Below are 18,544 nucleotides of genomic sequence, written 5' to 3' on the forward strand. Positions count from 1 at the left end.
AAATACACATAGGCTCAATTCAATATGTATGTATAAAACCTTTTTCAAGCATTTATTTTCCAACGACCTAAAATGCCCCTAAATAACCATGCACAGGAACGTTAATGTCATAGGTCTCTTGTGTACCTTATGTACCTTGTGTACGCTAAGCCTTTGTCATCCTGTCTTGATAAGCAGCAAGGAGACTGGATTTCAGTTCAGCAATCTGAACAAATATAGCTATTTCAGCTCGAAGTCTTTTATTGTATCTCAATTCCCAAATACCTACCCACGGGGTAGTTGGGGAGAGATAATTTCCAACTACAAGTTTTTTCCATTTTTTCCCCCTATTACAACCTAAACATCAGTAGGCCTGAGTTCTGGGTTAACAAGATGCAGTAGAAGATGCTTGAGTCAGGGGCCCTGGGATCCTAGGATCAGAGATTTAGATCTGGAAGCAACTTTGGTAGTCATCACTTCCCACTCACCTGCCTCATATTATGATGAGAAAACTATTACAGATGAGAAAAAATATTATAGATGAGAAAACTGAGGCACCTAGCGGTTAAGTGAGTTACCCTAGGTCACACAAATAGTAAGAGGCAGGATTTGAACCTAGGTTCCCTCACTCCAAACTGAGGCTCCTTCAATTTTACCACATTACCCCTCTCAGAGTTCAAATCCTGATTCTGAAACTTACTAGCTAGCTGACTCTGGACTAGTCATGTCACCCGAGTGTTTCTTTATGTATAAAAGGGGGATAATAATAACTACCTTAAAGGCTAATGAGAAAAGTACCTTCTTCCCCTTAAAACACAACATTAATATGCGCTATTACTGTTGTTTGGACCAGTCTGGCCTCTGTTTAAATCAATAGCAAAAAAAAAAAATCTTCCTGAAAAAGTTATGATTGGATCAGTTTTTTGCTGCCTCATGTCTAGACGCGCTCAATAGCAAAGCACCGCTCAGTTTTTCATGCCTTACTGAGTCCTAGCGATGGGAGGTGGCGTCTGTGGCAGAATCTGGCTCCCGTGACTTGACTTGAGTATAAATTGCTTCGAGTCTTATTTTTAAAATCAATGTGTTGGTGCCATGTTGGCATTCTTTTACCAGTGAACTCATTTCTATATCTCTTGGCTGAACATTCTTTTCCATTAAAGTGTCATAAATTATTTCTGAATTATGATGAGATAGAGAAATTAGAACACATGCTCCAAGTGAGATGGGGGGGGGGGTGTGGAAAATGCACGGTCTGGGCCTTGAGAAAGTCTTTCTGAAAATGTCAGCGTATTCCTTCCAGCTTTCAGACTGCTCTGTTACAGTCACCAAATAATACATTTCTGCTGCTCACTTAAGCAGAGCATCTACAAATACATGGCCAGGGTAGATCTGAATTGAATTGTTTCAATCAGCAGGCTGAGGGAAAAGCTGTGAGTGCCTTCATCCCATGATTGTATTGAATTCTGTTTTCCCACCAAGTAATCATGGGTAATGAGGTGTTAAATGAAGAATTGCTTGTTGCTATGAATGAGAACTCAGCTAGAACTTGTACCATTTCTGAACGGGAGGAAATTTGGGCTAGTGGTAGAAAGGTAAATTTAATGCCAGAGATTCTATCAGTTCTCTTTGATTCTACTCTGTGTAGGCCTTCACATTTATTTCATTCACATGGCTCATGTTCCAGACTTGCATTCTAAGCTGGAATAGAGGTTTTGCTGCCTTCCTGTGGTGGTCTACTAAAATGAAGATCTTCAGCTGGACAAGACAAACTTGGATTTCACCTTTCTTCCTTGGCAAAGTGACCTCCAAAATACTGACGTATTTGACTCCTTCTCTCTGTAGTCTTTCCCTTCCATTTCTCTTTCCATTCTTCCAATTCTTTTTCTTTCCCTCTCATCCTCTTTCTGGGAGCCATGGTTCCACCAACACAGAAATCCACAGTTTTACCCATATTTGTTTGGAATAATCTGGCTGATGCAGAAGATAGAAAAATTAGGTGAATTTTGTAGATTCTGTTAATTTTTGTCTTTCTTTCCTGTCTCCAAGCATTACAATTTATTATTTTATTTTTCCAAGTTGTTTCTCATAGAAGGATTATTCCATTTGTCAACATAACCAATGTATTTTCATTCCTGTGCTGCTGGAACAACTTTGTAACCGATTTCTTGGAAATCTTTTTGTCCTTTTTGAAACTCCTCCTCCCCAAAGATGAAGTGTCTTTTTATTTAGGAAAAAAACCCCCAAACTTTTCATTGCAAAAGGTTATTCAAAGCAACTCTCTGATTCTTCTGGGCTTCCAGCAAGCAAGGAGCTTTGCCCTTTGCCAATGGATAAATTGGAGCAGAGAGTGATTTTGCACTTAGCAAAAGAGGATTAGACCAGAGGCTTCCGGGTTTCTAGAGTGCTTCTCTTGATGGTTGCAGAGATGAACTAGTGAAATGTTCAGGGAATCACTGCCCAAGGCAGGGAATAGACCATATGAGATTCACTGTAGCATACAGTATCTTCCATTGGGGAGACTTCTCTGTGAAGACACTATCTCCTTCCTGATGAATAAATGATGCTGGAATCTATGGTAAATCTTTTCACTCCTATAGATTGTAAGATTGTGTTCCAAGAAAAATAATGTGTTTACTTGAACAAAAATTTATAGCAGATTGACTATGAGGTTATCTTACACAGTTTATGAACCTTACATAAAATGTGCAAGCTACCATATTATTATTATTAAGCTGTCCTTCTGTTCTACCCCATTTTCAAAGTTTCATTGAAATAAATGAGGCAGAAATTTCATTCAGCACAGGATTTTACTTGTTGAAACTGTTAACACTGCTTTTGTGTTCTTGTAGCATTTGTGGGGTGCTGTTGTGTGCTGGCCATTTGAATGAACAAACCCTGTATGCCTACTGTGTGATGTGTGAGGTGGAATGAGGGTAATATGTGCCAAGACACTATAGATACAAAGACAAAAATGAAACAGTCCCTGCCCTTAAGGAGATTGCATTCTATTGGATTAACAACATATTTATGTAAATACGTATATAACACATATTTAATATGTAACGTATAACATACACATACACACACACACACACACACACACACACACACACACCACACACACACACACACACACACAAAGCATGTATAAGGTAATTCAAGGCAGGAAGGAAACAATGGGACCTGGAAAGGATCAGGAAGGAGACAGAGCTTGAGCTAAGCTTTGAAGGAATACCAAAGCTAAATGAAACAGTGCCTGAACTTGAAGAGGTTTATAGAGGAGTATGACCAGTTCAGTTCAGCAAATTTATTGCAAGGCATGGTTTTAATGAAAATTTAAAAATGAACAAGACCTACCTGTTCAAGGAACTCATAATTCAACAGGTCAGAGTTCTTCACTCATTTTCAGTCATGTCCAACTTTTTGTGAGTTTGGAGTTTTCTTAGCAAAGATACTGGAGTAGTTTGCTATTTCCTTATCCAGCTCATTTTACAGATAAGGAAACTGAGGTAAATGGGATTAAGTGACTCGTCCAGGGTCACATAGCTAGTAAATGTCTGAAGCCAGATTTGAACTCAGGAAGATGAGTCTTCCTGACTCCAGGCCCAGCACTCTTATCTACTTCACCGCCTAGTTGTTCTTTAATTAATTAAATTGATTGATTGATTGATTAATGTGTATGTAAATAGCTAGAATATATGTGCTATCTAAGAGGCACTAAAATGTGTTGTGAAACTTTATGGGGACACATATTCCATATGATTGGGAAGAGGAGAAAAGCTTTCCTTAAGGTACGGGCTTTGGAGAGGACCTTGAAGCATGCTGGGATGTTGGGAAAGGAAGAAAGCCTCAAAGATCTATGGGAATAGCAAGCTGTACATAGTAAATTTGCAGTTTCATGTGCAAACATCTTTTTTTTTTTGGCAAGGCAGTTGGGGTTGAGTGACTTGCCCAGAGTCACACAGCTAGTGTTTTGTGTCTGAGGCCAGATTTGAATGCAGGTCTCCCTGACTCTGGGGCCAGTGCCCTATCCACTGGGCCACCTAGCTGCCCTGTAAACATTTTTTTTATTATACTGTATTACGGAAATGTTTGTTTTATTCCATAAATTAAAAGTAAAATAGTATTTTTTTAAACCTATGAGATAGCGTAAAGAGAAAAAAATTGTAGAGAAATCTAGAGGCATATTGAAGAAATAGCAAGTGACCTAATTGACTGGGACATATGGTACATTTAGGGGAATAGGATGGGACAAGTCTAGAAAGTTGGCTTGGATCTGGATTATGTAGGACCAGAGATGGCAGACAAAGGCATTTAAACTTTATTGGTGCAATGGAAAAAATCACTGAATTTGGAGTCACTGGGCCTAGGTGTGGGGTAGACTGGTGTAGACTGAAGGCAGTTCTGGTTCTCTTGGTTAAATAACCTATTTGTAACATGGTTGTAGTCCTGCAACATACTCCGAAAGAGGAAGGAAAAGTTCAAAAGTACGGTCTTGCCACTGCCCCAGTACCTGAGCCTGGCCTGTTTTCACATAGGATCCCATTGTAACCATTATCAAGGTAGCAAATCAGAATGCTGGCCCATCTGATTTAAACCCTCTGAGACCTAAGACTGTTCCTCCATAGAGCTACTGGAGCAACCCTTTTGATGCAATTGATAAGTCCTTTATTTGAATCAACTGATTGTCTTGACTATTTGGAGAGACAGGATTTCACAGCTGATGGAAATACAGTCTTCATGGTCGGAGATGGAAGGAAGGATGGTGAATCCTCATAATCTTATTAGGAAAACTGGGACAAAGACAAATTTTCAGTAAGTTGGAGTGTCAGTGCCAACTAGGCAGTCTTAATTATAGAGAATTATATTCCCTTCCACAGCATTTGGATATTTGCCATCGAAGCTTTTATATTTAAGTGGAGGTCCCCAATATTCTTTTCTTCAAGTGTGTGAGCAAGAATTAAAGAACAGGAAGGAGACAGAGGGAATGGGGGAGAGTGAAAGAGAGAAAGACACATATGTACAGCGTAGATTAACCGAATATGGAGGAAGAGATGCACAAAAAGAAGGGGGAATCAGAGACGCAATAGGATGAAAGAAAGAGAAAGGATGAGAGGCAAAGAAGATGGAAACCATAATGTTGCTTGTCTGCTTGTATCACTTTTTTTTCTACCCTATAGTTCTCAGCAAGTTGCATGAGAATCATAGGATAGATATAGATATAGATATAGATATAGATATAGATATAGATATAGATATAGCTCATGGACTTTTTGTTTCCTCAAGAAAAAAGTGTTGGAGTATGTTCATAGAAATAATACTAGAAAGCTTCTTGAAGGAGTTTAAAAGTTTAAAGAGGATGTTTCCAGTTCTAGGCCCAATAATCTAGAACTTAAAAGCTTGTAGAACTTTATAAATTGAAAAGAAGGATATTTGTTGTCGTTTGGCTCTCAAACAATGAGATTATCTGAACTCTCCCAAAAACATTAAATTTTTATTTCTAACAAGATTATGGTGGCGTAGTTTAGTTCAGACTTCCTAAGAAGAATTTTAAATAATTTTTTTAAAAGTTTTGGCAAAATGATGGCTGGGAACATAGTGACCTAAAATGTCATTGAAAAAAGCTAGCCCTGCGTGCAGGCTGAATAGTCAACCACCTTTCCCCATTCTATTTGACACAGTGGCTGATAGTCTTATCTTTTGAGTTATTCCTTGTAGTTATAGTATTGTCTCGAGAAGGCCCTTTTGAAAATGTAAGTAACAATACAACATATTTTCTATTATTCTATTAACATGGTCTCAATTTTCCAATTAAAAAGCAATAAACATCAGATTGCACACCCCATCTTGGGGAAGGAGGGGGAGAAAATTTAAAACTCAAAAGCTTATGGAAGTGATTGTTGGAAACTAAAAATAAATAACTTAATTTTTTAAAAAAGCAAGAAACTAGTTCCATGAAGGAATGAAGACATCAAATTGATAAACAAATTTATGTAGAGAGTAGGGTAAGTGCAATAAATACTTGAACGAATGAAATGGCATCAGCAAACGGAAGGAGGAAGAGTAGGAAGCAAAGGCAGCTAGGTGGTGACTTAAGCAAGTCGCTTAACCCTAGTTGCCTAAAAATTTTAAAAAATTTAAAAAAAAGAGTAGGAAGCAAGCTGGGGTGGGGGCATTGCGGAGGGGACCCTAAGTATACCCAGGACCAAATTCTAGTGCTAGGCAAGGTTTGAAAATTGAATGTCCTCCTCCTGAAAATTGAATGCCCCTGACATAAACATCCTTGGAAATTGAATTCTGTCTAGTTTTTTAGATTCTTCATTGTAACCCACATGAATTGACTCATTGCCCCCCCCTGCAAAAAAAAAAAACCAAACCCACAGAGAGTAGAATTTTCTAGCATTCAAAATAAGTGCATTTATAAAAAGTAATGTCAGCAACTGTCCCTCCTTTCACCTTCATGCATGTTGTGTAGCTATGGCCTGAGAAGCTAGCAGGCAGCATGAAGATGTCCTCCGGTGGAAATACCTTAGTGATTTAAAGGACACACAAATCCAACTTTCCCTGCTTTGCAGTTTTTCTGGGACTACAGAGAGTAGGGAGCGAAGGGGAGGACAGAAAAAAGAGAAGAAAGTGGTCTTTGGAGCTGAGAATTTCCTGGTAGATAACCTGCTTCTTCTATGGTATTATTGAGTCTATCCAGAGGGGAAGGAATCAGGGACAGGAAATTGTAAGGAATAAAGAAACATAAGCTCTGAGGACTGATTACACAGTCTGGTGATTGATATAAAAATTGACAATGATCCTACAAAATTTGGTCCTTAGAAAAGGAAGTCTGTGAGTCATTGATAATAAATTAAGCTTGAACTACAGAAGCATGCCAATGATTTTTCTGCTTCATTTTTTACTTTATTTGAATGACTTAAGATGTCAATTGTACAAGGTCATAAAAACATTCAAAAATAGTTTGAGTTTTTTCCCCCAAGTTCTCTTGTTATGAACATCCGTCAGTGGGCATTCTGACCTAGAAATGCATTCTGGTAAGCCAAATAAACCATTTCTCCTAACCTACATGATTTATAGGACACGACTGAGATGAGAATAGTGATCTGGCCAAATGAATCCAATTACGGTAAAATTCCAGTAGGCCAGAATCCAACTAACTAGAATACACAATTAATTGAATTTCCCCATCCCTGCGCATGCTTTGTGAGTGAAAGAAACACATGACCAGAAAATAAGTCTGTAGCAGGGTTTATTTAATTTAAACAAACAAAAACATTTTGCTCTTGATGAAGGAGAGACTGAGATAGTACGTAGCATGATATAGTGGGGAGAACACTGAATTTGATGTCATAGGGCCTGTGTTTGAATTCTGACACTGTTACTTTACCTCCTCTGTGATTCAGGGCAAGTCATTTTTCTACTCTTTTGTCACCTGCAAAATGGGAGGTGGGGGAGGGGAAGACTGGAAAAGCTTTAAATCTTGTGATCCTTTCACTTTTGCATTCCCCTACATCCTCTATGTTCACAGTGCTATGTAGCAACCATCCTGATATGTGGTACTGAAGCATTTATGGATCCTTAGTCACCAGAGAAAGATTAAACATTACGTCACTGTATGGCAGGTGTGTTTAAAAGTATGCTTGATGTGTAGTTGTACCTGTTCACACCTGACTCTTTCCTCTCCTTTCTGAAACCAACAGAGAAGCAGGCTGTCACTTAATTAATCAGCTAGGGATTATAGTCTGTATTTTGGCTACCAGCCAGTGGTGGCCAGGCTACCAGCTGGCTGGAGAAGGGGGTATTCCATGTTTATATGAAGGCTTTCCCAACAAATGCATCATATCTCTCTGCTTGCAAAGGATACTCAGGCTATATGTGAGCAGCCTACCCCATTGGATCACTGCCCTAAGCTCTTCCAGGGTGGGAGATGCTGACACCGGTCTCTTCTCTAGATCTAGGAATATGACCTGTAATATGATTATTAAAAATTAGTAAAATGGAAAAATTACTCATTTCTGCTCTGAGTCATCACACTGCCTTTGGGAAGATATCACTCTGCCTCTTGACCTGTTGGGTAGCATAAGTCCAGACTTGAGCCCATGCCTCAAGAGGAATGATTATAAACCTAGCTACAAATATATTTTACTTTTTACCAAGGCAGGAGAGGGAATACAGACCTTTTAAAAAGGGCTTTCTAATTAGAATATACAAGCATCAAACACAGTGGAAAGAGTGCTAGGATCTATATTTGAGTCCCTGATCTACCTCCTCCTTCTTTTGTGATCTGGGACAAGCTATATCTTTGGAGGACTTAGTTTCCTCATCTGTAAAAGGTGGAGGAATGACTAAATGATCAAGACCCCTTTCAATTTTATGTCTGTGATCTCATGATCCCCAATCCACACAGCTCTCCCTCAAAAAAAAAAAAAGATCCAGAACATCACATTCTCTAAATTAAAGTTTTATTGTACATCGTTCAGGCAGTGGCTATCATGTAGAACCTGAAATGTTTGTACTTGAACTTCTTTACATTTCTGGGTATTGTCTGAATTTTATTGCCCTCTGCTTTTTAAATTTGAACTTTTCTCTAGCAATAGTCTTTTTATCTTGTTTTTAATTTATGGGAATAAAACAAGCATTTTCATAACATAGTATAATAAAGAAAAATGATTGTACATGAAAGTGCAAATCCATTATAATATATAGAATAATTTCATATACACATGTACACATCTGTCTAATGACAATAGTCTTTTTTTTTTTAGGTAACTGGGGACTTGCCCAGGGTCACACAGCTAGTAAGTGTCAAGTGTTTGGTGTTAAGCCTGATTTGAACTCAGGTTCTCCTGACTTCAGACCTGGTGCTCTATCCACTGTACCACCTACCTGCTCCAACAATAGTCCTTTTATAAGGTTAATCAGGAGAATAAGGGGAAAGGGTTGGGTTTTTTTTATTTGAGAACAGAAATACTTCCAAATATAGTCAACTCACAATTTTATTAGGGACTGCCTACTAGCTAATGAACTCCATGAGGACAAGGAAGATCTGCTATCACAAGTTGACATCTCCATTTGCAGCTATCACAGGACTCTGTACACAATTAGTGTTTAAATTATTGGATTATTGAATTTGTTGACATTATAGTTGGTGAGTTATCTAGGCCAGAGTTGTTGGCTAGGGAGCTCCAGTGTTGGCAGCTAACGAATGACACTGTTCAAACATATTTTGATATTGTCTACACTTTTTAGCTTTCCTTCGAATGCAGTGTCACAAATAAATGGGGCATTTCCTAATTTTATTAGTCTCATTCTCAATGTTGCCTCCAACTGTGTGCAGGATGACAACCTTTGTTGTTGTTGTTGTTCAGTCGTTTCAGTAATGGCTTACTCTTTGTGATGCTATTTGGGGATTTCTTAGCAAAGATACTGGAGTGGTTTGCCATTTCTTTCTCCAGCTCATTTTTACAGATGAGGAAACTGAGGCAATCAGGGTTAAGTGACTTGTCCAGGGTCACACAGCTAGTAAGTGTCTCAGGCCAGATTGAACTCAGGAAGATGAGTCTTCCTGACTCCAGGACTGTGCCACCTACCCTCCAGGGTGACCTTTAGCCTTTGGTAAACTGCCAGCTGCTGTTTTGGCAAGCAACAAAATCCTATTGAATACCACTGATCTAGGACTTTTGCTTCTCCTCATCTTCCTCTCTCACCTCTTGACCATTTCTTTGCTTATTAACATGTTCTTCCTTGCTCCTCAGACCAGGGAATCAAAGGCAGATGAAACTTGAAGCAATCAGTTTGGGGACTCATTAGCAGTTGTGGCACAAAGAATCAGCAAATATGGAATGTTAAAGCAAATGCTTGAAGACAATATTTTAACAACCATAGATTTTATGTTCTGTGTTGGCCTTATTACACATTACAGTTTTTACGCAATTCATAATTCAGACTGTGTTCCAGTCATCACAGAAAGGGAGCTTTAAAGGTACTGAGTCTACCCATCTTCATTTTATGGATGAGGAAATTGAAATTAAGTGACTTGCCCAGGGTCCCACAGTTAGTGTCTAAGGCAGAATCTGAACTCAGTTCTTCCTGATTCTAACCCTAGCACTTTATTCCCCATGCCAACTAGCAGGTTGGGATCCTATATAGTCTATAGATTTAATGACTAAGGGAAATTATGTTAAAGGTAAAGGACCATGCCTAATAATAAAGAATAGAGTTAGTCTGAGGGGCAAAAGAGGGATTTGGTACCAGCTGGCAATGTAAAGATCAGTTGATCAATAAACAAGCATTTCTTAGCTGCACATTACCTGCCAAACACTGTCCTAGGTGCTGGAGAAAATACAAAGAAAATAATGATAGTCTTGCTTTAAAGGAACTTGCATTAATTCGTGGGGAAACAAGGTATCAGTATATACAAAATGAACAAATGGTAATTGAGCACACTAGCCAAAACAAAAAACAAAACAAAACAAAAACAACTATAGATATTTGGTTTTATACATGGGTTATAACATTATAAACTTAAGATAGCTCATGGATAAAAAGGTGAACTCCTATATCTATCACCTGTCTCTTCAAAAAGTTTAGTCTAGTCAAAATCAGCATGCTCTCTCTACTGAAATGTCATCCAGGTTTTTCCAAGAAGACTCTGGCCTGCTTATTGGTCCTGGGATGTCCTTAGAAGGCTCTGTCAGTGACCAGATGACAGAATAACCCCTCAAAATCTGTTCAGATTGCAGGGGGAGAAGTTATTCAAACTTTGTTTTCTTTCCTTGTGGCTTATTGTTTTCTCCTCCTTCTCCTCACTTCCTCCTCTATCAACTCAGAAACTACCCTGACCTCCAAAGTTTCCTCAGCCTCTGCCACCAAAGTCCCCTTGTCCTCCTCTACTGCCTCTTTAGCCACTGAAGCCACCATGGCTGCCACTGGGCTTGGCCCAGTCCAGAGTAACTTTGTTTCCACCAATCACCCCATTTTCCAATGGCCTCTTTCATAGATTTAGCATCTTCTTCTTAGTTGAAGTCCACAAAACCGAACCCTTTAGACAACCCTGTCTTCCTTTCTGTGAACATCCTGGCACCTAATGAGCTGTGAAATGAATCTTTCAATGTTTCTTCTGTTGTATCTTATAGATCTTTGATGAACGAAGTTTTGTAGGACTTGTCTTCTGGCTCTTAAGCTCCAGTCTGATTGTTCTGCTTTCTATCTTGATACAAGAATTCTAGCTTCCTTTGCAACTTCTGCAGAGTCCAATTCAATGAACATGTACCCTCTTTTAGGTCAGCCAAAGTTGTTCTGGAGCAAGCTGATTGATATCACCTTCTCAAACAACTCTTGTAGACTTTCTTCAGGGGCACTGCAGGCAAAGTTATTTGGCACCAAATGTCTGTGAGTCTGCTGGCTTGCTACTATTCCCATTTCAGGAATTATTCTTCCCACCTCTCGAATTCTTGTCTTTTATTTTTCTCCTTTGTGTAGTCCAGAATGAGTGCCCAACCACCAATCTCAGTTCCCTGTTTCTCTTCCATGGCTTTGTCCACATCTGCTGCTGTCTTAAATTCAATGTAGGTGATTCCTTTGGGTATCCCATCCTTGGTGCAGATGAGTGTAACCTCAATCACGTCTTCAAACACTTCTTTGATTTCCTCCTGAGTTACTTCATAAGGCAGATTCTTGATGAGCATCCTTCATCTCAATCTTTTGTTTTCTTTTACCTTTTCTAATTTCATTTTAGAGCCAAAGATTTTGGAGCCATTGAGTTCCAGAGCCTTTTCCACATCTTCATCTGGTTTAAATTCTGTATAGCCAAACTTCCTGGTGGTACCAAATTTGGATGTCCACAACTGTAAGGTCCTTTTTTTTTTCAAATAAGTACATGATGCCAGTTTTTAGCCCAGAAGCAGCTTTGTTGAAGTTCAGATTAACAATAAAAAGACTGAAATTTGTAGGTACTTAGCTTCTAATTTCTGTTTCTTGGCTTTAGGAGCTTTCTGTTGCCCATTTCCTTTTTCTTCTTCCTTAGTGGTTCTTTGATGGGCAGTTTATTTTCTTCCTCCTCATCTTCCTTCTCCTCCTCTTCTTCCTTCTCTTCATCTTTGTCTTCCTCCTTCTCTGATTTCTTGGCTTTCCCAGCTTTCACAGAAACAGCCTTCCTTTTGGCAGGCATGGTATCCATAGCTTCTTTTTTAGAGTCATCCTTATTTTATTTATGCTCATCATTATCACCTTCCACCTCATCCTCTTCCTCTTTTTCCTCAGAGTCTTGTTTGGCTGGAGCTGCTTCCATTTTTGTGATTTTGGGTAGTTCAAATTCTTCATCCTCATCTTCACTGTCTTCTTCAGATTCACTGCCCTCTTTCTTGGCATTCTTCCCACTTTTTTTGCCCCTTTGGACAGAGGGGCTTTATCTGCTTTAGCTGGAGTGGCTTCCTTCCTGTCTGGTATAATGACAGCTTTGGCTGGGATCACCACTTTCTTGGCAGGGGCCACAGATGCCTTCTTACCAGGAGTCATAACTGCTTTCTTGGCAGGTGTGGTGGCAATAATGGCTTTTTTTTGGCTGGGGACACCTATCTTCAAGTGTGGGTGAAAATGGAGGAGAAATATAGGATTATAATTGAGAGGATAATGGTCTCATGAAGGTTTTATAAGGATGAAGGAAACATGAGTTTGTCTGTAGTCAGCCAGAAAGGAACTAGTATTTTGATTAAAGAGAGAGTTGAGTATGATTAAGGTATAATCTACTGGAGAAGAAAGGAAGGGATTGGATCAAGAGCACAGGTAAAAGGGTTGGCCTTGGCAAGAGAAGGTCACTTCAGAGTCGATCAGTAAGCATTTATTAAGTACCTTTTATGTGCCAGGCATCATGCTAAGTCCTAGAGATATAGAAAGGCAAAGGATTGTCCTTGCCTTCAAGGGGCTTACAGTCTAATAGGGGAAGCCAGTAAGCAGACAAATATTTACAAACTGTATACCAACTGATTGACTTTTGGGAGGTTTGAAGAATGAAGGGAAGGTATAGAATGATTTCCGTGGACAGTGAAATAGTGAATCAGTTAGGAAGTAGTTAAAACCTTGCTGAAGTGAGGGCCCAATTGAGGTAAGGTAACATCAATGTGAAACCAAGGGAAATCAAATGTTTTCCTGAAGGAAAAAAAAAGCCACCATATTTGTTTCAGAAAACACACTGCATCTGTAGAGTCATTGCATAATTATTTGGGAAAGTAGGGTATGAACCTGAACAAAACTCTAAAATGGCAGTGTTTCTATAGTAAGGGACTAAACATGTCTCCTTTTTGCCTCCCTATCTTCATAGCATCTGAAACCTCCCAAGCACAGGATAAGAAGGCTCCTGCACCTGGCCGCCCCACTTCTGCTGCTGTAGGACAAAATCGCAATGTACCAGGAAACAAACCAGGTGAGTCAATCCAGAGATCGATGCCAAAATTCTGCAGAGCAACCCACAAACCTAGGGGCTGGGCAGGAAGATATAGTTTGAACTGAGGAGCAGTGAGTCCATGGAAATAAATGTAAATGCCTACGCATGGATTTAAAAAAAAAGTCAACTTCCTAAAGACAAGATAGGGAGGGTGTTATGGCTAGACCACCTTTCACAAGAAACAAAGGTACTTAATCCACAGATCAGCAGTCTGCAAGCTTCATATGGATAAAAAGTATGAAATGACAATCAAAAAAGTAATGCTAACTTTGGTTGCAATGAGCGGCAATGTCCAAAATAGAGAAGGTGAAGACCCTGTTATAATCTGCCATGTCTGGACACCACCATATTTTAGGAAGGGTATTTATAACCTTGATAGTGTTCATTGGATGGCAGTCAGGATTATGAGACCTTGGCACCATCTATGTGAGGATTACAGGATGTTTAGCCTAAAGAAAAGATAATTTGGGGGGGAGGGAACTTGATAGATGTCACCTAGTAATTGAGAGACTGTCATGGAAGAGGGATTAGATTTGTTTAGCTCATCACCTAGAAGCAGAACTAGGGCTAATGGGTGGGAATTGCCAAGAGGCAGATCTTGGTTCAATGTAAGGAAAAACTTTCTAAAAATTAGACCTATCGAAGGTGGAATTGCTGCCTTGTTGCAATTAGAGACTATCAATGGTAGGCTGGTCGGCTACTTTTTGGGTATGTTAGAAAAGGGTTTCTTATTAAGGTATAAAATGGACTAATTGACTTCTGAGATCTCTTCCAGATTGTGAAATTATGCCTCCCTTAACCGTTATTCTCCAAACTTTTAAAATTGCTCACTTCATAAGTAAAAAGGTTTTGAGCACATACTCCCTTATGTGTATATCTGCTTATTTATAAATTATACATATGTATTACCAAACTAACAGTCATGGACATTATAAAACTAAACCAAAATAGTCGCTAAAACATGAGGTAAAGATGAAATAACATTTTGAAAATATTTTTATTCATTAGTAGTATTTTTCTATCACTGAAAATATAATCAATGAAATGGTAAATAATAAAATTTATAAAAACCATCAAATTGTGTTTAAAATATAAATAATGAAATGCAGTTTTAATGAAAGTAATGTGATTGGATATACTGATATAACACTTTTGCCATACCATGATTTGAAGGTCTGGTTGTAATTTCAGTTTATTTCAATATTTGGTTTTAATGGTTGTTACTGCAGAGAAGATAACTCACAAAGATATAAATATAAATGTGTAAATAAATACACATACACATATGTGTTGTTCAGTTGCATCCAACTCTTCACTGGACTGGCTTGCCATTTTCTTCTCCAGTTCATTTTACAGATGAGAAAACTGAGGTAAACAGGGTTAAGTGACTTGCCCAGGGTCACAAAGCTAGTGCCTGAGGCTGGATTTGAATTTACAACAATCAGTCTTCCTAACCCCAGGCCCACTACTGTGTCACCAGACCATAAATACAAATGGAAGAACTGCATAATTGCTCTGCTTATTAAATGATGATCTTCATTTTCAATTCCATCAACTAATTATGCAAAGATTTTTACTGAAATACAACTAGTAAATTTCTCTCTTCTATGATGGTCAGTTAGTTCTTGCAAACTATCCACAGATTTTGGTGTCATATTTTTTACAGACCAAATAAGATAGCATATATAAAGCATTTTGCAAACCTTAAAGTAAATGCTAGCTATCATTATTGTTGATAATAATAATAACAACAACAATAATAAATAGGCTCAGAACCCATTGAAACTCTTCAGTTGGAAGATTTTTAAGCAGGTTAGAAAATTCTGTTTTTAGGGTTTCTTTTTAAGTGTACAGATATGAGAATTTTTATAGGTAACATAGTTATATCATTTTTAGCAGTCCAAAAAGAAAAGAATAAGTAAGAGGAGAGAGTGGTCAATAGTGTCATATACTGCAGAGCAGCAAAGAAAAATGGAGATTGATAAAAATCCAGCATATCTGATAAATGAGGCACCAACTGGTAACTTGAAAAAGAATAGTTTTAGTCAAAGATAGCCACTATAGCAAGAACATAGGAGACTAGAGAGCCCTTGATGGTGCCCTAGGGAAATTCTGAAGAGGCTAGTTGAGACTAGGGGTTGCAGAGAAGGAAGATAACTATAAATGAGATCTGCAATGCAGATCATAATCCATCAATGTCTACTCATCCTATGTGGCTTATTCTGTCCCCCCAAAACTGAAAAGAGAAGAGGGACAGGTTCTTACTTACTAGACACTGCCCCAGAGTTCAGACTGCCCCTTTCCAATGAGGTAATGAGAGGTGTGAAGCGTGATTGCCCTGGGCATGGGACAGAGAATTTTCCTTTGTGGGGGTCCAGATCATGGTTAGTTTATAACCATTTTAACCAGCTCAACCTCAGTGTCAAAAGTGAGCAGTTCAGAGCTTGCATGTCCACAACCACAACCAGATGTGGGGTAGAAAGTGTTACACAGTAATGTGCCAATGGAGGGAACAGAGTTCTGTTGGTGACAAGAGGGTAAAAAGTGACTAATACTCCCATTTTCTGATTGTTAATCCTTGGAGTCATGCCACAGCCCCCTTGGGGTCATTCATATTGGGGGTTTTTAGGCTCCCCCTTTGGATATCATGATCCCAAACCACTATAACTGTTTCTCCCTCCCACTCAATTTAATTTTTCTTAGTCTTTGTATTATTTTCACATCATGAATTGCAAATCACATTTGAGGATGAATTTCATTCTGCTTGCCCCACTTGGTAGTGTTTGTCTTGGACAGTGTTTGCACTTAAGGCCAAAGTTGCTAGCTATGGCTTCGTGCCCACCTCCAACACTCCATTGAAAGCAACATAAACTGGTAGAGTTGTGAACTGATCCAACTATTTTGGAGAGCAATTTGGAACTATGCCCAAAGGGCTACAAAAATGTGCATACCCTTTGACCCAGCAATAGCACTTCTAGGTCTGTATCCCAAAGGGATCATAAAAATGGGAAGAGGACCCACAGGTACAAAAAATATTTATAGCAGCTCTTATTGTGGTGGCAAAGAATTGGGAATTGAGGGGATGCCCATCAATTGGGGAAAGGCTGAACAAGTTGTGGTATATGAATGTAATGGAATACTGTTGTGCTATAAGAAAGCAGGCAGACTTCAGAAAAACCTGGAAAGACTTGTATAGGCTGATGCTGAATGAAGTGAGCAGAACCAGGAGAATATTGTACACAGTGACAGCCACATTGTGTGATGGCTAACTTTGATAGACTTGGCTCTTCTCAGCAATGCAAGGATCTAAGACATCTCCAAAAGTCTCATGATGGAAAATGCTATCCACATCCAGGGAAAGAACTATGGAGTTTGAATGCAGATCGAAGCATACTATTTGTTCATTTGTGTTTTTTTCTTCTGTTTTGTTTTGTTTCCTCTTTCTTGTGTTTCCTCCTATTGGTTCTAATTCTTCTTTACAACATGATTAATGTGAAAATATATTTCATAGGGGTGTATATATAGAGCCTATATCAGATTGCACACTGTCTTGGGAAGGGAAGTTAGGTGGGAGGGGGAGAAAATTTAAAACTCAAAAGCTTATGGAAGTGATTGTTGAAAACTAAAAATAAATTAATTTTTTAAAAAGCAGCATAACAATAGATTTAGATATAGCTGACAAATGGCTATAGTAGTCAAAATGTGAAATGGACAGGACTCATTTTTCTTTGTTACGTTACTTTATGTTACATTTCATTAATGTCCATCTCTTTTATGACCTTTTCAGAAATCATTTTTAAACGTTTTTACATTTAGTAAATTTTAAGGGGAATTATGTCCTCCCCCACCCTTGTTGCATAATGATAGGGTAATTTTGCTAAGATTTCATTTGTGTACAGTACTTGAAGTGTTAGGTGTATGTCCTGCTGGGTTACAAAACAAGCAAGCAGCTATACACAATACAAACATAATCTCAGCTCATGTGCTCACAAATTGTTCTGTTTGGCTGAGAGAGAGAATGCAGCATAATACAATGATAAAAACCCAGTGGGAAAAGCATAATGATAGCCTAGAAGGTGCTGCTTATGTTCTCTGAAACCCTTCTTCCTTCTGTGTCCTACATAGAAGTCTGTTCATCGATCGACAGTGAATTGGTGGGGCCAGAGAGAAAAAAGGCAGCTATAGAATCCTGGAGAATAGACTCCTTGTCCTAGGCTTTCATATTGTATAACTGGAGAGACAGTCTGGATTAAAAAAAAAATTGAACTTCAGCTTATAATCAAGAAAGAGAAGTAAAGGCTGTTGGAGGAGAACCTAGGTAGACATGGAAGGAAGAACTGATTTACAGAATCAAGAAAAAAATGAGCGTGTGGGTTTTCCCAGCTCTTATACTGTCTGATCCCAACTCCCAGATAAGTGGCAGTCACTTGAAGAGTGGAGGCTTACTGAAGGATGAACCGCTGTTGAGATGACCTTCTCATCGCTGTACTTAAGAGTTTATACTCCTGAAGCATTTCTTACTTATCACTTGTACTAGAAAGGAAAGTTATTTACTTAGGAACCTTGTCTGATCCAACTGGAAGAAGAAATAGTAAAGTGGAAAGAGCTTCTGACTGGAAGTCAGAATACCATTCTGAAGTCATAATGTCCAACTAGCTTTGTTCCTAACCTCCCTAAAGCTAAGTTTCTTTAGCTGTAAAATGGAGATAATACCACTTGTGTAACTTACCTTACTGGGATGTTGTGAGGATCAGATGAGATATTGACAATTTTTCCATGCTGGGCTGGTACAAATACCTTTTGTTTAAGGCCAGGCATTATATTTTAGGAAAGACATTAATAAGTTATAGTGTGGTCAGAAGAGGGCAACTCCCACAGGGAAGACACTTAAAGGCAAGTCAAATTCCATTCATTCATTCAACATGCGTTTGTTAAGCATCTACTATTGTCAGAAAGCTAAACCCTTAAGACATAAAAGACAAAAATGAAACAGTACCTAGTCCTCAATGGGGATTGTGTGTGTGTGTGTGTATGTGTGTGTGTGACTGTGTGTGAAGAATTCTACCAAGGAGTAACCATGGGAGCACTAGCAGCTAGGGGAATCATGAAAGTCTTTGT

At 38.7% G+C, this 18,544-nt stretch overlaps 1 protein-coding gene and 1 pseudogene across 3 annotated transcripts in view; one reads left to right on the forward strand and one right to left on the reverse strand.

Moving 5' to 3' along the window:
- MAP7 (microtubule associated protein 7) overlaps positions 1-18,544 on the forward strand; it is a 235,021-nt gene that overhangs the window by 141,687 nt on the left and 74,790 nt on the right. For all 3 annotated transcript variants that reach the window (XM_020987148.2, XM_020987145.2, XM_020987146.2), the window contains one exon: positions 13,304-13,405. In XM_020987148.2, the coding sequence (XP_020842807.1) occupies positions 13,304-13,405 (102 nt within the window). The remainder of the gene's footprint in view (positions 1-13,303; positions 13,406-18,544) is intronic.
- LOC110208937 (nucleolin pseudogene) lies at positions 10,737-13,099 on the reverse strand (annotated as a pseudogene).

Source organism: Phascolarctos cinereus, unplaced genomic scaffold (genome assembly GCF_003287225.1).
Source record: "Phascolarctos cinereus isolate Bilbo 61053 unplaced genomic scaffold, phaCin_HiC Scaffold_5;HRSCAF=322, whole genome shotgun sequence".
Lineage (NCBI taxonomy): Eukaryota > Metazoa > Chordata > Mammalia > Diprotodontia > Phascolarctidae > Phascolarctos > Phascolarctos cinereus.